The sequence below is a fragment of the Microtus oregoni genome, unplaced genomic scaffold (assembly GCF_018167655.1).
Source record: "Microtus oregoni isolate MIOR12 unplaced genomic scaffold, Mior012 000003F_ref0000135, whole genome shotgun sequence".
Lineage (NCBI taxonomy): Eukaryota > Metazoa > Chordata > Mammalia > Rodentia > Cricetidae > Microtus > Microtus oregoni.
In genome coordinates, this window is record NW_024543062.1 from 31,629,432 (window position 1) to 31,649,876 (window position 20,445).

Below are 20,445 nucleotides of genomic sequence, written 5' to 3' on the forward strand. Positions count from 1 at the left end.
TCCACACAGCCCCCCAGATGAAGTACGCACGTTTGGAAGTGTGCGTGCTTGCCCACTTTCTCTTCCAGCTTCTCCAGGAAACTCAAGTCTGTGGCGGGACCTGGACGGATGCATTCTTCATCCTTTCAAATGAAAAGACAGCTCAACCGCACACCACAGTGTATACTGGTTCAGATCAACCCCACACCATGGCATACACTGGTTGGCTGAGATCTAAGTGCTTTCTCCAGCTGTGGTTGGATGTTCTAGATGGAATTCCTGTCACCTCGCATGAGACCAGGTGGACGCCTGGGACAAAGGTGTACCCAGCACATGTGCTTGGACACTGGGGCTGACCCCAGAGAGACTGGAGATGCCACATAGTGACTCTCCCTGCATCTGACCGCTGCTGTCCTATTTCCTTTCCCTTCTCCCTCCTATTCTTTCCTTTTGAGGCAGGCTTTGCTGTGTATCCAGGTTGCCTCCAAGTCCTGCCTTAGCCTTTCCAGTGCAGAGATTATATGTGCTCCACCAGCACAGACTCCAACCTGTGTCCCTTCCTTCCTTCCTTCTTTCCCCCTTTCCTCTTCCCCTTCCCGTCTTTCTTTTTCTTCTCCCTTGCCTTTAGTTAGAGTCTTGCTGTGTAGTTTCAAATGGTCTCAAACTCATAATCCTCCTGCCTCTGTCTCCTGAGTGTTGGAATAGCAGGCATATACCTACCATCACAGCCCAGTCTAACCCATTTTTCTTTCCTTCCTTCCTCTCTTGCCCCCTACTTAGTGTCTTGTAACAGCCTCAAGCTCATGATTCCTGAATGATGGGCTAACAGGCAGTTCCCACCATGCCTTGCTCTGGCCAAATTTATGGACTTCTCAAAGATACTCCTGGATTCCATGGCAGCTTATTTGAACACTCTTAACTGGTCACCAAGGGTCAGAAACAGCTGTACGCACGGTGCAGAGGCTTCCTGGAGAGGTAGCTGTGAAAGCAGCTCAGCCTGAGCTAGCACATTTCTCTATTGCTATGTGTTTATTTCCTCAGCAATGATGGTACTTCACTGGCCATTGTAAACACTCGCCTGTACACACACGCACACACACATGCATGCACACACACTGCATGCACACATACCTGCACGCACACATGCACACACATGCATGCACACACACTGTATGCACACACACACACATTTTGAGTCATCCCATTCTGTAGTCTAGACTGTCTTGAAACTTAGTATATAGTCCAGACTGACCTCAAACCCATGGCAATCCGCCTGAGCTGCTGGGGTTACACAGGACTTCCTCTTTCAAACCCTGGCAACATTCATCCACTGTGGCAGACACCCAGTGAAGGAACCAGGTCACTGTTTTCTCACCAGAATAGACATGATCCCTCTGTGTCTCTCTTCTACCAAATCACAGATGATCTTGTTGTTGAAGTACTGAACAGGCTCCCACTAGAAGAAGAGGAAAGAGTTGTCCCAGAATGCACAGGGGCACCAAGCACATTGGTTTGACAGGGATTCTCCAAATATTTTCCCAAAATCTGATTTCTTTTAAAATTTATTATGTCTACAGTGTTCTGCCTGCATGTATGCCTGGATGCCAGAAGAGGGCACCAGATCTCATTGTAGGTGCCTGGGAGGCACCATGTGGTTGCTGGAAATTGAACTGAGGACCTCTGGAAGAATAGTTAATGTTTTTAACCTCTGAGCCATCTCTCCAGCCTTCAAAATCCGATTTTCATATCCAAATTTTACTTTTGGAATTTTTAATAAACATTTCCAGTTTTAGTTTTAGCTTCTGAAGGAATGTTCCAGAATTACTGGATTGCTGGGCAGGGAAGTAAGCTATGATACTGCTATGATAGGCTGTTCATGTTGGATGTGATTTCCAAAGCTTGCTTGGATCTGGCAAATGTTTTTGCTCTGGTTTTTTTTGTTTTGTTTTGTTTTGTTTTGTTTTTCGAGACAGGGTTTCTCTGTGGCTTTGGAGCCTGTCCTGGAACTCGCTCTGTAGACCAGGCTCGTCTCGAACTCACAGAGATCCGCCTGCCTCTGCCTCCCGAGTGCTGGGATTAAAGGCGTGCGCCACCATTGCCCGGCTTTGCTCTGGTCTTAGTCAGTAACATTTATATAAATTTGATTCACTTGGTGGGCTGGAGAGATGGGTAGGCAGTTAAGAACACTCCATGCTCTCACAGAGGACTCAAGTTCAAGTTCCCAGCACACACAGCGTGTGGCTTACAACTGCCTGGAACTCTGGCTCCAGGGAACCTGACCCCTCTTCTGGCCTCCAGGGGCACCTGCACTGAGGTGCCCATCCACACACAACGCACACATACACCAACTTAAAATCTTTAAAAATTCTGCTTTTGGGGCTGGCAAGATGGTAAAGGTGTTTGTCACTTAAGCCTGATATCCTGAGTTCGATCCCTGGAACCCATGTAAAGGTGGAGGAAAGAACCAACTCCATGAAGTTGTCCCATGTACTGGCATGTTCGTCTCCACACACACCATGTAGACACACACACACACACGCACACACACATAATACCGAAAATTTAAAATCCTTAAATGACGCTTCCTAAATATCCCAAGTATTTTCCAAGGGAAGAACTAAAATCCTCAATCCAGGATCTTTCTCAGATGAATGAGGAGGGTCGGGGTGGAGCTGGGGGATAGAGCCCTTCACCAGTGTGTCCAAAGCCTGGGGGCCACTGTGCCCTGAGCCCTCCTCCTCCCTCGCTGCTCCCCTCTCTTCCCAGACACACACGTTCACTCCCTCAAATGCGGAGACAGTCCACTGCTCACCTCGATGCCTTCAGATTCATACTCTGCCTGCTCGGCCTTCAGCGTCCTCTCTATCAGCAGCTGCTGCAGTTTCTCGTTGCAATAATTTATGCAGAACTGTTCAAAACTAAAGATATGGGGAATTTCGGTCATGCAAATCATATAGATAGGCCAGGCACCACCGAACCACTTTTTGGTGAGTGCACAGTTCTTCTCTATAGAGCAGTCTGCTAGTAAGCGGGAAGGACCACGTGGAAATGGGTCAGTGTTTGAGTGTTAGGAAGGACCACGTGGAAACGGCTCAGTGTTTGAGTGGCTGGGGAGGCAGCTTGTGGGTAGGGCACTTGCCTAGAACAGTGTGTGAATTGAGGGCTGCGGGGACCTGTAGGTCAAGGGACAGAAAAACCAATTCCAGCTCCTTAACCATGGCGTACACTCTCACTGAAACCACAGAGACAAGCACAGCAGGCAGCAGTGGCCACTCACCCGTTCTTGTCGAAGACTTCAAAGCCATAAATGTCCAGCAACCCAATCACAGTCTTCTGGGTGAAATCCTAGCGGTGGGAGGGGGAAATGCATGCCGTTAGCTGCTTGTGCTGTGGCTTGGGCCGTCTGTGTAGCTTCCAAAACTTCATTTTTTTTTAAGTATTTATATTTTAGTGTGTGTGTCTGCCACCTGCTTGTAGGTACCCACAGTGACCAGAAGAGGGTGTTGGATTCCCTGGAGCTGGTGTTTACAGCAGCTGTGAGCTGCCTGACGCAGGTGCTGGGAACCAAACTTGCGTCCTCTGCAAGAGCAGCAAGTGCTTTTAACCCCTGAGCCATCTTTCTAGCTTTTACTCAAAGGGTTCTTGTGTTGAAACTTAATCCCCGCCGTGAGGCTTTAAGAGGAAGCTAAACTTGACCATGGAGTTTGGAAGTAGGGCCTCTGGGGCAGGTCATCAGCTAGACAAGAACATCAGAGCAGAGCCCCTGTCACGCACTGCTGCTGACTTCCTGTGAAGAGAGAGACCAGAGCCGATGCACAGAGCATCTCCTCTCTTGCCGTGTGATGCTCATCCCTCTCATCATCACTACGGTAGGGGAAAATGGACTGATCCAGCTGGCTTTGTCATTTTGCGATATTCAGAGCCCTGTTGTTGTCCCCAAGGTTGAGACTCTAAAGCACATGGCTCCTGCCGTCTTCTGCAGTGGCTCACAGGGCAACTGCTGGGGCCTGTCAGGCTGCTCCTCCTGCCAGCCCCCCAGCTGGACCTGCCTGTGGCTTGTCTAGGCCAGTAACACCTTGCCTTCTGCTTCTCGTCATGATTTCATGTCTCTCCAGTCTCCGAGGTTTGCATTGATCCAAAAACCAACAATGAAAAGTGACCTACAAACTGCCCAGGAAGTGTTTGCCCAGGTGAGAGGAGGCAGTGGCATGAATTCCACTTTATACCAGCAAAGGTGGGCACCTCCCAACGAGGCTGTGGTTTCAGTGTGTCTCCCCAAAGACCACATGTCAGAAATACCTTCAGATCATTAATATCGATACTTGGAGGACAAGGTCCCAAGGAGGGGCCACCAAGACGGTGAGGGGCCACTCACCAGAACATCCTACCTTACAGTGGACCATCCTCTTCCATGTCAGTGCTGGAGGAGACTCCATTACATACAGCATTGTGCTCTTAACTCCCCAGCCTCCAGAACCCTAAGCTAAGTAAACTTCTACACTTTTCCATCACCCAACTTGTGGAGCTCAGTTGTAGCCATAGAAAATATGCTTATGACCTTCCACCCTAGACCATGGCCAAGTTCGTCCGTAACTTCGAGGAGAAAGCCCCGGGGCTAATATCCACTGCTGTGACTTACTCGAAGCCTCGATTGGCCACATTTTGGCAATACTCCAAGGTTGAGCTGGTTCCCCCAAACCCTGCTGAACTCCCTGCAGCTATTCAGAGTGTGAAAACAATAATTCAAAGTGCTAAAACTGGTAGCTTCAAACATCTTACAGTTAAGGAAGCTGTGCTGAATGGTTTGGTGGCCACTGAGGTGTGGATGTGGTTTTATGTCGGAGAGATCATAGGGAAACGTGGCATCGTTGGCTATGATGTGTGAAGACTGACCTTCACATCTGATTTTATTTGAGTTCTTTCAATATTCTTGGACCACATGTAATAAGACTGCTATCTGAATAAAATACCAACTGTCAAATGGCAAAAAAAGAAAATATGCTTATTGTTACTAACTTAAATATTCATAATTCTGTGTGTATGCACATGTACTACATGTGTTCCAGTATGCACAGAGGCCAAAAGAGGTCATCTGGGTCCCCTAGAACTGGAATTATAGGTGGCAGTGAGCCACCCTTTGCAGATGCTGGGAACTGAACTTGCATCCTCTGTGAAAACAATAGCATTCTTAACTGCTGAGCTATCCGGGGCCACTTACTGTTTTTAACAGGACACAGCAGGCTCTTCTCTCGGAATGAACTGAGATGCTGCTTCCCCCAGTCTGTATTCTGCTCTTAGGCCTACAGTCATGCCTTAATTTCTGGCCTTAAATAAACTCCCATCTTATCTGATTCCACTTAAAAAGGAGAAATGACCCACTTAAAAGCAGGCACTCGGAGGTCAGATGCACGTGCTTAGGCATTGTTAAAATTCTATGGTTGTAGAAAGCTGCTGTATGCACCCAGAGCCATCTGGTATACCACAGGTGCTGTGGGCACCAGACTTCGAGAAGTACTGCCAAGCCATCTGAGGTGCACACCTTCTGTGTGCAAGGCATTGGAAGACCCGACAAGACAGAACCCTGTCCATGAGGCACGTGCAGTCCATCCTTCACAACCTCTTTACTATGATGATCTTAAGACATCACCACTTCAGTGAAAACGAGACGTGCAACACATGCTAACCTACCTGGTTGACTAGGGAAGAATTGATTTTATTGACCAGCCAAGTAAATGTCCGCCCGTATATGGCCTTTGCCATGGCATCTCTAGCATAGACAGAGAGCTCTACTGTCAGTGGGCATATCACCTGAAAGGAAGGGTAAGGTGCGTCATTTACAGACAGAATGGGCCCCACCCCTCAGTTTTCACACTAGTCTTCCATGGGGACTGAGCAAAGAATACAAATTAGGAGACCAGGACCCAGACTGGTGTCCTGGTGTTTGCGGACTGAGCTTGGTGCAGAGGTGGGAGCGTTGACAAACACGCAAAGAACCACACAGAGAAAAGCCATGGTGTAGACAGTGACAGGTGCCATGAGGAGAAAGGTGAGGTCGAGGCAGGTGATCAGGAAAAGGGCCTTGATTCAGGGCTCTGGGGGCTAAAGCACGAAGAACAGGGGAAGGCATTCCAGCAGAGGGAGCAGCATGCGCAAGACTCCACGAAGGAGGCAGCAAGTCCTAGGCATGAGCTGGGGGAAGGGGGAGGGGAAAAGATGGGGGAGGAGACGAGGGGTGGGAGGTGGGATGATTAATGGGGGATGGAGAAACAGAGGGTGGAGGAATAGGGGTGTGGGTGTCTGAAGACAAGGCTGAGATCCCAGCAAGAGCTGTAGCATTCAAGGCCTGGTGGGCTGGGTTTGGAGGTTTGTTACCCACAGAGGACACCAGAGAGCTACCATCTGAGTCAGGCAGTCATGGGTGGGGGACACATATCTCTCCCTTTTCACCTCCTCTGTTTTGGCTTCAATCTTTCTGTGGGTGAGAGCTTCCAGGAGAACCGCCGGGCAGAGCCCCAGGAGCTGTGTGAAGGAATTTGGCTCTCATTCAGTGACTGTAGAGAACCTGTGTCCTCTCCAGGTCCAGGGTCCCCCGCCCTCATCACTTTAGGGAGAAAAGGGCCTCACTGAACCAGCCAAGGTGGTTCACTCCTGAATCTCAGCACTCAGGGGGCAGAGACAGAACGATCCAGGTCAGGCCCAGCTTAGGCTGTGTAGAGAGATCTTATCTCAGAAACAAAACAAAAGACAGAAGCAAGTTCAGTGGTCATAGCTTCCCATAACCTTCCTAACTGGCATCAGCAAAAGCATGTAGTACTGGGCATCTGGGGTGCTGTGGGCACTGGGGACCAGGCTCCCCACCCCCCTGCTCTTCAGAAAAGTAAGGTCACCTTGGCAATCCACTTGATTTCGTGTGTGTCCGGAATGCTGGCACAACCTTGTTTGTCCTCCTTGAAGCAAATGTTGCCTAGGTGCAGGACACTAGCAATGATCCCAAAGAGGTTCTAGAGATGTAGGCAAGCAGGGCACAGAGGCAGGGGAGTCAGCAGCACCTCTGTGACAAATGGCATTGAGATGTCTCCTCCCCCAAATCCCAGCCCAGCTCACAGAGCCAGCTGCCTCCTCGCTAGAAACGGGCCCTGGTCACTTCCAGTACTAATGATCTTAATGAGGAGTAGAGGCTGGATGGGAGCCTCTCTCATTCCCCAGCACAAAATATAAGTACATAAGCATTTTATTGTTTATTTATTTTTGGTTTTTTGAGACAGGGTTTCTCTGTGTAATAGCCCTAGCTGCCCTGTTACTAGTTCTGTAGACCAGGCTGGCTTCGAACTTACAGAGATCCATTTTATAAAATCAGTTTATAAGCCCGGCGGTGGTGGCACACACCTCTAATCCCAGCGCTGGGGAGGCATAGGCAGGCTGATCTCTGTGAGTCCAGCCTGGTCTACAAAGTGAGTTCCAGGATAGACGGGACTGTTACCCCGAGAAACCCTTTCTCCAAAAAACAAAACATTCTTATTAAAAAACAGTTTATAAAACAAATTCCCAGCTAGCAGGAATAATGTATGCCTGTAACTCTAGCACTTGAGAGGCTGAGGCAGGGGGATCACTAGCGTTCCAGGCCAGCACGGGCTACATAGCAAGACCATGTCTCAAAACAAACAAACCATCCCCACAGGTAATCCATTCAGTTTTCAAATAACATGTCTCAAATATCCTCATTTTATAGACAACATTTAGTTCTTGAAAGATAAACAGATTTATAATCAGAATGGAAAATCAAAAACCAAAATTCTATTTAATGTTTACCCATGATGCAAGTTGTTTCAAAATTGAAGAGTAAATAAAGAATAAATGTGCAAGCCCGATGGGTCTAATCAGGACTGGACGTAACCCGGGCAGGGACCATGTCACCTCCCTCTGTGCAACACTGCGGAAACAAGCTGAGCAAAGAGCCAAATGCCCGTTTTCTATTTTATTGGCTGACTGATCTTTTATAATTGTTTCCATACAACACCTGAGGCAGATTTACACTCAGCATTCTTTGTTATTTATCTCCAAGTGCTTGCATTACAACATGTCCTATATGTCACCCTGTGCATGGTCATATGTGCATGTTCATGCATGTGCACGTCCATATGTAAGTGCATGCATGTGTTTGCATTTGTGTGCACGGAACCGAGGACAACTCAGGTGTCAGCTCACAGGCATCGTGTCCACCTTTTATTTGTGTTTACCAGTTCTCTCGCTGGCCTGGAACTTACCATGAGAGCCCAAGACCCCTTCCTCTGCCTCTTCATTGCTGAAATCATAAGTGTGCACAATAACACCTGGCTTTCTTTTTCTTAGGGGGCTGGAGAGATGGCTCCGTGGCTATGGGCATGTGTTGCTCTTACAGAGGACCTGGATTCTTTCCCCAGCATCCACATGATGGGCTCACAGACATCTGTAACTCCAGATCCAGGGGATCTGGCACCCTTTTTTGGCCTATGTGGGCATCAGGCACGTATGGGATGTACCAACATACATGCAGGCAAAACACTCATACATATAAAATAAGTCTATTTAAAAAAAATATTATCTAACATTGAATCCACTGGAATTGGAGTTATGAGTGGTTGCCAGTCACTTGACATGGGTAATGGGAACCAAACGAATTGTCTACAAGAGCTACAAGTGTTCTTAACTACTTAGCTATCTCTTCAGCTCCTACACCTGCTTTCAACACGGGTTCTGGGGATCAAGACCTCTACTGACTGCACCATCCCACTGCCATGTCCCAGGTCTCTGTCGACAGCTCTATGCCATAGCCGTATCTGGGATATTAACTGCTTATCCTCCAGGCCTTGACACGTGTTTTTATTTGCTAAATTCAGTGGTCCTACAGTGACCAAAACCCCAGGAAAACAGGGTAGTTCCCATCCAGACAGAACCCCAGGGCCTTTACCTCAAGGTCAGCTTCTGTGAAATCAATGACAAAAAAGGCATTGAACACAGTTTTCCAGTCGTTTTTGTCGTTGGTAGGCGACTCTCTGGCACAGTGACCCTATGACACAATTGGATCAGTCTGTGGCATCTTAAGGACAGTTGAACATGCACACACCTGCTCCTAGCTCAGAGTGGCTCTCTGACTATCCAGAACCCACTCCTGTAATGTCCACTGTAGACACGCTTTTCAACGTGATCATTTGCTGGCAACTTCTTATTTTCAATCTTACTTGGTACTTCATCTTTAAAAATCCCTGTCATGAGAAACTTTCAAAGCTAGTGATCTATATTCTCAGCACCTGTTTTAAACCACATTTCCTCTTTCATTTTGCTAAGTAACTAGAAGACGTTTGTCTAAAAGGGATCGGCTGAAACAGGCAAAGAAATAGCAGCACTTAAATTTGGATGATGGCCCTGATGCGCTTGGGGATTTTCAGAACAAACAAAAATCCCTCACTGCAGGGCTAGACTGGAGGCCCCATGGAGGAGGCACTTGATAGACTGATCGGCAGCAGAGACGGGATCAGACTTTTAATTAATTTTGTGTGCTGCCTTTTAAATAACAGACCCACTAATGTCAAATTTTTATTGTATGTATTTATTAATTATGTGTATGTATATATGTGTGGGCATATGCACGCCAGGATATATGGAGACCAGATACAACCTGCAGGAGTCTGTTCTCTCCTCCTCTACGTGAAGCCAGGTGTAGTGGCATTTCGCTGTCTCTGGGTTTTTATTAATCGTGTGTCAGCCAGGGATAGAACTTACATCATCAGACTTTGATGCAAGTGGATTTATCCCTTAAGCCATGTTGCTGGCCCTACAACGTCGCAACTTAAAAGGAAACGGCTTAGACATTTTAAAAGTTATTTTGCATTTGGAATACAAGATGTTCCCAGTTTGTTGGCTACCTAAAGATCTATCGTATTAAAATGTGTCTGTATTGTAGATAGTGTTCACTGAGAATCAGTCAGAATAAAATTCCCAGTTGTAGAAAATCAAGTTCCATGTCTGTGAATTCTGTATTCTCATATTCAACCAAAAATACTCAGGTAAGTTACAATGCATTGAGCATGTGCAGACTTCTGTTATTATTCCCTAAACAGTACAGTATAACAGTGTTTAACTATTGTGCCCATGAGTCTGTGCATAGAGGTCAGAGATCGATCACCCTCCGCCCTATTTTTTGAGTCGGGGTCCCTCACTGATCCTGGGGCTCACTGATTTGGTTGGTGAGGGGACACTCGCCCTAGCCTTCTCCCCAGTCCCTCTGCCTTGCTAAAATCTGTTAGATTACATTTCTAAAGCTGGCCACCAAGGTCTGTTCTCTTATTTGGCCACTTCCTCCTCCTGAGGTCTACCACCAAGGTCCAGATATCAAAGTATTGAAATCCAGCAATCAGAAACCTCCTTTGAGCTGGGCAGTGGTGGCGCACACCTTTAATCCCAGCACTCAGGAGGCAGAAGCAGGCGGAACTCTGTGAGTTTGGAGCCAGCCTGGTCTATAAGAGCTAGTTCCAGGACAGGCCCCAAAGCTAAAGAGAAACCCTGTCTCGAAAAACAAAAAACAAAAACCAAAAAAAACAAAAAAGGCCCCTTTGGCTCACCTAATTAATATGCCCAATTAAAATTAAACACTTCATCCTAACATTGGGTTTCCCTTGACCTTCCTAAACCGCCATTTTCCTGTGTGTCACATCCGTCCTCTCTCTATCCAGAGGCAGTACTTTGTCCCCCGACCCCTCTGGGACAGATATCCCTACCTCCTTTCCCTGTTCTTTCCCTCTTCTCCCTCGCCCCCTGTCTCCTCTATCATCTCTTCCTAGCCCATCCCACCCAGATATTCCCTCTTTCTCTTCTTAAAAATGACGCTTGCAAGGACCGAGCCAGAAAGCAGCCACTTTAGCTCTCCCCTCCCCTGCTAACAAAGGTGTCTCCCTGTGAAAACTGGTGTTTGGGGGTGGTTTGTGCCTAATCTGGGGTCTTGGAAGAAACCCCAACTATGTGGGAGTCCCCTTCAGTTAGACTGGCTGGATTTGAGCCTCAAGGGCCCTCTCTCTTGTCTCTGCCTCCTCACTTTTGATGTGGATGACAGGGATTCAGACTCAGGTCGTCACGGTTGGGGGGCAGCACTTTAGTGACTGAGCCATCTCCGCAGGCCCTGTAACTTCCTAAAACAGCATTTGTATTGTATTTGGTCATGCAGAGGACCTGAAGATGACTTAGCATATACAGGAGGATGCGTAGGTCATATGCAAACTCTTTGGTATTTTACATGACACTTGAGCTGAGCATCTATGACAGGTCCTAGAATGGATCTCCATGGAATCCGAGCAGCTGTCCCTTCCCACATCTTTTCCTGCCCCTTGCAGGCAAAGCGTGTGCACATCTGTCTGTCTGAGACACACAGTTGGTTCAGAGCAGTGCAAACTGCTGGACATTTCCCTGACACTGTGGGGCATCAGGAAATGGGCTAAAAAACAAAATAAAACAAAACAAAAACACGCATTGGCAAAGCCAGTGGGGCATATGGGTCTGGTTAAAGCAGTTGGGTCAGGGGGGAAAATCTATAAAAATAAAGGTGTGTATGTTTGTGTCTGTGTGTCTGTCTGTGTGTCGGTGTCTCTGTCTGTGTGTTTGTGTCTCTGTCTCTGTGTCCATGTCTGTGTCGCTGTCTGTGTGTCTGTGTTTGTGTCTCTGTGTCTGTCTGTGTCTCCGTCTCTGTGTCTCTGTCTCTGTGTCTGTGTCTCTGTGTCTGTGTCTCTGTGTCTGTGTCTCCGTCTGTGTGTCTGTCTGTGTGTCTGTGTCTCTGTCTGCATCTGTCTCCAAGAGAGAGATGTGATTCTCAAAGGGAACACCAGATGTTTGGAGAAGTGACTGAGGATTCTGTCACTTCTCTCTGTTTGGTCCCAGATCAGGCACGAAAGATGACAGACACGTGGTTACGCTGGGAGAACAGGTCCTTAACAAGAAACACAAAGCAAACCCACATCAGCCTGGCTCTGAGAACCAGCTCTGGATTGTCTGAGGAGATTTTTCACTCCTCTTCATTCGACTTGGCTCTTTAAAGTCATTCCTGCTTTCCTCCCAAGGGTTCTGTGCCATGCTGGTCCTAACTTTCCTGTAACCTTTGCTCTCTCTCCCCTGCATTCTGCCTGGCCACCTCAGTGCGAAGCCAGGCCCAGTGATATGGAAAGCGGGGTGGGGGCAGCTCTGGGCAAAGAAAGGTGCTAATGGGACCAAATGCTTCACAAAGCCTGGGTGCCGTAGAACCCTGGCACAGGCTGCAGAGAAATGAGTTAACCTCCGAATGTCCCTCTGACAGCGCTAACTCCCAGGCCCACTCAGGGACGGCCAAGCTCTTTCCACCTCACAGTGGAAGGTGGGGAGCTGGGGAGAGTTCTTTCCAGATTGGTGGATGGGGCAGAGAGGGACAGCAATGCCTGTCAGACCTGCACCAGCAACTCTACCTCGACTGTGCGGCAAACCTAAGGGGAGTGTGTGTGACACAGAAAACCAGGACCCTGTGCATCCCCAGCCAGTGCTGGACCACTGAGCTGCATCCCTGTACCAGCTCTGGCATCCCCATCCCTCTCTGGAAGGACCACATCTACATATCTGAGGCTTGGCTCCAACATGTTTGTTCATTTTAGTTGGTGCTGGGTTTCAAACCCAGGGCCTCGCACATTTGAGGCCAGTGTCCTGCGCCTGGTGGTGTTGCCTCTGTTTCTCAGATTGTTCAACCGATTCTAATTTTTACTGGGAATTAGACATTGGGTTGCTTTACCAAGGTGAGAAGGCTGCCCAACAGCACAGATGTGTTAGCTTGCTTGTATCATGTAGGAAGGTCCAACCAGAACAGCAAACACCCAGCTCCCTCCTCCCGAGGGCCACCAGAGTGGGGCTCTGCTCCTTCCCACCTGTGAGAGGTACTTGTAGAGCTGGGGGTCTTGCTCAAGCCCCAGGGAGGTGAGGCGCTCCACTTCACCACCCGCTAGCAGCTGGTAGAAGATGTGGAAATTCCGCTCCCCGTGGTTTTGGTAGACAACGCGGGATTTTTCGATCAAGTAACTGATGATATGCCCACCTACGGGGATGCCCTATGAAACAAAAAATGCAGGGGAATATCTCTGACAAGCCCCCCTCCCTGATGTGGGCCTGACCAACCATGGAGGTCTAGGTTAGGGTGGTTTTGGTGGGAGTCTCAGTAGCAGACTGACTTCAGCTTTACTGTGTAGTCCAGGCTAGCCCTGAGCTCACGCTCTTCCTGCCTCATCTCCCAAGTGCTTTAAGATTTGAATGAATAACAGTCTCTCAGGGTCAGTGATTGATGTTTCTAGGCTGTTTTTTGCTCACTCCAAGGTCAGGAAGATACTTTCTCAGCCTGTCTTACCATTTAATGTTTTGGACTATAGTCTCTTGTGCTAATTTTAAAATAACTTAAAATGTGTATGTATTAGTATGTGTAGGTGTGTGCAAGCAGGCATGCACATGTCCCACAGCACCTATGTGGACGTCAAAGAACGACTTTCAGGATTTCGTTGTTCCATCCTTCCACCATGTGGGTTCTGGGGACCAAACCTTGGCCATCACCTTTGTGGAGCAAGGGCTTGCACACACCAAACTGTCTTGCTAACGCACACAATTTAATTTTTGTGTATGGTGTGAGGTAAAGGTCTTCTAAAATCACCATTAACACTTAGTGTCATTGGATTGAATGAGTTTGTTTTATTTTTATTTATGTATGCTTGTGAACCATCACGTGGTTGCGGAGAATCGAACTCAGGACCTCTGGAAGAGCATCCAGTGCTCTCAACCTCTGAGCCATCTCTCCAGTTCCTCATTCATTGGAAAAATGACTTCATCTCTACTGACTCCGGTGGTGATTTTGAAAAGGATGTTTTTTTTTTTTTTAAGCATGGCTGGAGAGACAGCACATGTCCTGCTCTTCCAGAAAGGAGTTCAAATCCCAGCACTCTGCCCAACAGCTCACAACCTCCTGTAACTTCAGTTTCTGGGCACCCGCACACACATACCACATGCTTATATATAGATTTTTAAAAATTACATATGTTATCACTTTTATATATTTGTGGGGGGACGAGGACACGTGCACCTCAGTTTGGGTGCAGAGGTCAGAGGACCCCTCACTTTCAGGGGTTAGTTCTTCCCTCCTACCACGAGGGCCCTGGGACTGAACTCAGGCTGCCAGGCTTGGTGACGTTACCCTCTGAGCCCACCCCCCGGCCCCACCTCACTCCCATGCTGACTTTGAGTTTGTCACCACAGTTCTAGCTCTTGATGGACAAGAATCACATCTGACAGTGCTGGGTGCGGGTGGGGACATGGGTGTCTAGGAACCCACATACATGGCTGCTGGAGTTCACGCATGAACCCATTAGAAAAAGACGGATCGCACCAGTGATGGGGTCCTGTGTAGTGAGGTTGTTGCTATGTAATCCAGAGTACAGCCAAATGCTGTGGCACATAACCTCAGCCCTCAAGGGGCTGAGGCAGGGGATAGCCATGGAGTTGAGGTAAGCCTGGGCTTTGTAGTAAGTTCTAGGCCTACTTGGGCTACAGTGTGGGGCATTCTATCCAGCATTATGTTTTATGCCTGGCTTTCCTCAGTCAACATGATACATTTGAGAAACCTATTTGACCTATGTGACCCTGTTGTGAGAATCAGCTACATACAACTGTGATTGAGGGACTAGTACCATGGCAACCCTTGGCATGGTAACCCTTGTTGGGGCTACTTCTGGCTGCTGGGAATTTCTACATGTTGCTCTGAGTGGTAACCCCCGGCCCCATGGACAGACATATATGCAAAATGCACTGAGCTTACATTTCCAGTGTATGTGTTAAATTTTGATTACAAAAGAAGCCTGAATCCACGCAGAGCCAGGAAATGTCTTTCAGGGTCTATGTACATGCCACAAGCAGCTCATAGACCAGCTTCTGGGAGGCCCTGAGCCAGCCAGAGTTAGGTGCTGCCTTGCAGACCCAGATACACGCCACACCCCAGCCTGCCACTTGGAATATATATGTGTCTGTAAGGACATATGTACTGACATACAACAGATGTGTTAAATTCCGTATGTAGCACCGCCTCATTCATTCATTCCTTCATTCATTCACATGCTGCTCATAACTTCCTTCATGCTACAACAGGTGGTGTTTGGATCCAGGCTGTCCGGCTCACAGAGTGGAAGGTATTCCCTACCCTGCCCTGTCTGAGAAAGGTCGCGCACCTGCACAATGGGTTGTTTTCAAGCTCTGTGAAAAATGGCAACCTGTCCATCGCCAGGGCCCACCTGTGTGACGTCAAGCTATGGTCTATCTGTGTCACCTCACTGTGTAAACACACCCCGCCGTAGTCATTCTTCTGTGGGTGGACAAGGAGCCCTCTCTGAGTTGGATGCAGCACCTAGTCTGGTGCTGTGAGCAGGGCTGTTGTGGACATGTTTATGCATCCGTGGGACACCTCTGCAAGTGGAACACCGCCCATATCACACCGTAGCCCAGGCTGACCTCAAAGCCATGGCTATCCTCCTGCCTCGGCCCCCTGTGTGCTGGGATTATGTGCCACAGCAGTTGGCTGTACTCTGGATCATGTGACAACAGCCTCACCACACAGGAGCCTGTGAACTCCAGCAGCTGTGTGTGTGGCTTCTTAGACATCCGTGTCTACACCCAGCACTGGCCATGAAGACATAGAAGGGGGTGGGGTGGAGGATGAGATGGGGCCTGGGGAAATGGTGCAGATAAAACTGCCTGGGATCCTCCACACGTGTCCACAGTCCCAGCGCTCTCACAGTAAGATGGGAAGATCCCCAGGGAGCTCACAGACTAGCTAGCCTGACCTGTGGAGCGGTGGAACAGGAGACCTTGTCTTGAACAAGGCAGAAGGTAAGGACTGAAATGTCCTCTGACCTCCATATGGGTGCCATGTGCTCAGGAACGCACCTGCAGCATGCATGCCTATACACACACCCACATGCAGACTTTTAAAAAATGATCTGATCCTGGATTTTCCCACCGCTTGGATCAATAATGCCTCTTTCCCAAAAGTTACCTGGGTAAAGGGACCCCAAGAGCCTGCCCGGGACTGCGGCATACCTGAAAGTCAAACTGTATGTCCATGTATTTTCCAAACCTGCTGGAGTTGTCGTTCCGGAGGGTTTTGGCATTTCCAAAAGCCTTTGAATACAAATGTCACACAGTGTCACTCTGGCTCACCAAGCCTGGCAAGTCCCCGCCCCCAAACAACACGCTCGTCTTGAAAATGGAGGGCGGTGGGAGGGGCTAAAGAGGGAAACCACATTTATCTTCTAAAAATGGTCCCTAGCCACAGAGGAGCCAATTCTAACGCTGTATTTGGACACAGGAAAAGCGGGGGGGGGGGGGTGTCCCACTAGAATCTCAGAGGAGAGCTATTAGAAACCACCCAGGACAGTGTGTGTGGCTTCAGTGTGCGCGACTGGCAGCTATCGCTACACCCGCCTCACACCCAAGGGCCAGCTGCAAACCGCTGTAGCTGAGCATCTCCTACAGACAGGACAGGCACGCAGGGCGCAGGTTGGTGCATTGCCATGGTAGCAGTGACAATCCAGATGATTTCAGTTAGCAGGAGATACTAATCCCGTGTGCCGTTGTCATTCATGCCCCCAGCCCAAGGCCTCTGGAGACCCCAGCACCTTCCCCAGCTGGGAAGACAGCTCTGGGCCAGAGGGCTTTGCTGAGGCTGCTGGGGCTTACATCCGAACCTGCCCGCCTCACTTCAGGGTCATGTCCTTCCCTGTGACAGCGCCTGTCAAACCCCTCTTTCTCAGTACTCACTTGCCTATTTTTACTGCTGCGCATAGACAAAGGGCTCCTTTTCCTTGGGGCCTCCTGGAAGTTCCCACAGAGGTCCTTAAGGCCACTCACCTCCAGAATTGGGATGGACAGCAGCAGTCTGTCTCGGGCTATTTGGAGTGACTGCGTCATTGGGCAGGTCACTGCGAAGTACTGGAGGATCTTCTTGGAGGCCTCTGTCTTCCCAGCCCCGCTCTCTCCAGAGATGAGGATGAAATGGTTGTTTAGCTCTGAGCACATCATGCGGTAGGCATTGTCGGCGATGGCATAGCTAGGGGAAGAGTGGGCGGAAGCACACTGCTTCTTAATGCTGCTCACTTGCCCTGGACAGAAAGACCAGATACCCTGTCTCTGGGAGGCCACAGAGAGACTGTAGCACCTCAGAAAAACCCCTCTGCAGGGTTCGTCTGAGTGGTCTGCCACAGAGAACACTGATGACAAACTTCCGTGACAGAGTCAAAGGCAAGGGGCACCTTGTCGGAATCTACCTGTGTGATAGTTGGTGGTAACTGCAAACATGGCAGAACCTAGGATCATCTGGGATGTGGGCCGGTCTGTGGGAGACTGAGGGAGAAGGTCTGCCCACCACTTATGCCGTGCCTGGAATCTTGGGAAGACTGAGCAGTAGTGAGGATACAGTATCTCTGCTTCCCAATTGCGATTGCGGATGTGCTGTGACCAGCTGATTCCCACTCTTGCCTCCTTAGCCTTCACCCGTGAGGCAGAATTGACCCTTTGTCCTCTGAGTTGCTTTTGCCGTGATAGCTCATCCCAGCAACAGTAGTGAATCAAACATACTGTCTACCATTAAACACACATCGAGCTCCACCAAATTTCCTTTTTAAAAAAAAATCTATTTACATTTCTTTGGGGAATAAGCCTAAATCACACCCCTGTGAAACATTCTACTAACTGTAGGTAGAAACATTTTGTCTAAGTATTAAATAGCTCTATAAATATGATAAAACGCTGTTTTCTCTTTCCTCAACACCTGAAGTGCAGGGGAAACTAGAGATTAAAAACTCCGATACTATCAGCCCGTGAGGTGAGACTACCACGGGCATTTTATTCCTGGGATCATAAGCGAAACTTAAGATGGCAAGCTCAGGGCTCAGTGGTGGAACAACTGGTGGTCCTGAGGGGAAATATGTAGATATTTTAAGAGGAGGCTTTGCCTCCAAGACACCTAAGGGGAGAACTAGCCTAGAGTTAGCAGTAGAGGGAAGCGGGAAGCTGAGTAAAGCCCAGTGTGCCAACCAGGCAAGAAAATTGCTCAGGATCAGATCCAACGGGTCCTTAGCTGCAGTGACTCTCAAGCACCAGCAGGTGGCGCCACAGTAGCCACATCCCAGAGAAGATGACTCTCTTGCCACTCACATTTCTGAGGCTCCACAAAGCCCCCTCCTCCTAACATTTTCTACTGCTTCTGCATGCAAGAGTACAGGACCCAAGGAGCGTCCTTCACGGAGGCGGAGGATGGACTGATGGACGGACGTATGGACAGACAGATATGAAGAAGGAAGAGAGAGGGAAAAATATACAGTGGGGGGAAAAGGCAGCTGCTTACACGTGTGGTGGTAGCTCAAAGAAGTTAACCCCTTGATAAAGCTCCATCTGGCTCGCAGTGTAGATCCCCAGCTCCTGGTACGGATTCACGGACACAAGCAGGGTCCCGATGTATGTCTGAAGGAAGGGACCACACCACACGTGAGGAATTCTGTGTACAAATAGTGTCATGTTCAGAGGTGTGCAGAAGGCAACGCGTGGGAAGGCGAATTAGCTACAGGGCTTCCGGGAGTTTCCATTGAGGAGGGGACAGGATCTCAACAGAAACAAAAATATTTGTCTTACATTTTAGTGTGCACGTGTATACATACTATAAAGTGTGTATATATACTATATATATTTATATGTATTATACTATATGGTGTGTGTATATACTATATATGTTGTATATACTGTATTATATGTTATAATTCAGGGTGTTGATACCAAGGTTACTAGAAAAAAATATTTCTTAAATTGTATGTTTTATCCTGACCTTCAGAATCATCACCCTTGATTATAAAATGGAAACACACTTTCTGTATAGGCAAAGTGGAAATGACACGGGGTCACAAGGTCATCAGGACTGACCCTAAGACTGGGTACAACTTCCCACCCTCACAGCTCTGGTTACATTGATTAAAGTAGCGGAGAATGTTTTTTTATCAGAATGCTCTTCTCTCTCCTGGATCCACAGTTGATTTTTGTCCTAGTGATTAAAAATCTTGTCAGCAACGATCTGAGTGCTTGACATAGACATCTGCCCCTCTGTGCTGCGAGACACAGCAAATTCAGAATCTGAGAGCGCCCCACTTACTTTCAAAGGGACCCAAATATTTTTGTTTTTTTTCGAGACAGGATTTCTCTGTGGCTTTGGAGCCTGTCCTGGAACTAGCTCTGTAGACCAGGCTGGTCTCGAACTCACAGAGATCCGCCTGCCTCTGCCTCCCGAGTGCTGGGATTAAAGGCGTGCGCCACCATCGCCCGGCTCCAAATATTTTTGTTTCTGCATTAAGACATTAAGTGCTTTGCTTGTTTGTGACTGCCTTCCAAGGGATCTTTGGTAGGGGTTAGATCACAAACATGAACACAGTGTGAATCTGAGCAGAGTCACCAGCTGAAGTCTGGAGAGGTGCTGGCAATGGGAGGCTAGCGCGGGGCTTTGGAGCGCAGGGAAGCAAGCTCGCCCTGCATGTTCAACCAGTGCTCAGGGAGATGTCTGTGAAGCTAATGCCCAGATGCCCACTCGGGGACTGGCTGCTATCCTGTTGTTAAGCCAAGAGAAATTGCATCAGGAAGAAAGGCAGAGCAGAGCAGTGGCCGCCTGAAACCCTAGACTGCTCCTGGATTCTCCAGTTAGGTAAATTGATGGAGTATCTCTTGTGGCATAGGGTGGTTTAAGTTACTCCTATCTCTACCCGGCTGGGTGGAGAGCATCCCCTACGTGCCCTTTGTGGTGAGGTCATTCAAGGTCATCCAGGCTGTGCACAGGGGGGGGGGGGGGAATGGGAATGGTTACGGTACATAGATAAGGTTCTCTCTGAATCGCTTGCGAAGATTCTCCAGGAAGGCGGATTCGCTGGTGTAGGCGTCCAGTAGCACAAAGTCCTGCACTCCGACCTTGTCCCTGGCAGTGAGCGTCCCTTCCATGTGCAGACGGATGTGTCGTTTCCTCACTTCTTCTTTCTGTGGGAACATAACATTCCTCTGCAGGTCACTTATCTAGAAATGTCTACCGCGAGTCTAGTGCCTGCAACGAAACAGATGCCAGACCCTGGAACAGTAACGGGCTGAGGTGATGGTAGTGCTAACAAATTTCCACCATGTCTTTAGCATGCTTTTCCATGCTTAGGGATGCTTGGATTCACAAATACTCACCGTTGTGTCGAAACTGACCACAGCATCAGTAAGGTAATACCGTATGTGGGTGTGGAGCCAATGTGTGTGCACATATGTGCATGCATATGGGGCTCACAGGCTATGCCATGTAGACCAGGCCTGCAGTGGGTTACCATGGACCGGTCTATAAAGCTTTTATAGTAACAAAACTAACTAATTCTGACTAAAATT

The 20,445-nt window shown here is 48.5% G+C and overlaps 2 protein-coding genes across 2 annotated transcripts in view; one reads left to right on the forward strand and one right to left on the reverse strand.

The window, feature by feature from the left end:
* Myo1h (myosin IH) overlaps positions 1–20,025 on the reverse strand; it is a 41,964-nt gene extending 21,939 nt beyond the window's left edge. The window contains exons 1-13 of the mRNA XM_041648667.1: positions 19,900–20,025; positions 18,398–18,513; positions 16,903–17,101; positions 16,093–16,173; positions 12,891–13,070; positions 8,927–9,025; positions 6,867–6,980; positions 6,427–6,498; positions 5,668–5,787; positions 3,257–3,324; positions 2,792–2,897; positions 1,355–1,435; positions 31–122 (exon numbers count right to left, since the gene is read on the reverse strand). Coding sequence (XP_041504601.1) covers positions 31–122; positions 1,355–1,435; positions 2,792–2,897; positions 3,257–3,324; positions 5,668–5,787; positions 6,427–6,498; positions 6,867–6,980; positions 8,927–9,025; positions 12,891–13,070; positions 16,093–16,173; positions 16,903–17,101; positions 18,398–18,513; positions 19,900–20,025 — 1,454 coding nt within the window. The remainder of the gene's footprint in view (positions 1–30; positions 123–1,354; positions 1,436–2,791; positions 2,898–3,256; positions 3,325–5,667; positions 5,788–6,426; positions 6,499–6,866; positions 6,981–8,926; positions 9,026–12,890; positions 13,071–16,092; positions 16,174–16,902; positions 17,102–18,397; positions 18,514–19,899) is intronic.
* Positions 4,553–4,912, forward strand: LOC121446271 (ATP synthase subunit g, mitochondrial-like). The gene has a single exon (XM_041648773.1). It carries the CDS (start codon positions 4,553–4,555, stop codon positions 4,862–4,864), a length of 312 nt encoding a protein of 103 aa, XP_041504707.1. The 3' UTR covers positions 4,865–4,912.
* Positions 20,026–20,445: the final 420 nt, after the last annotated feature.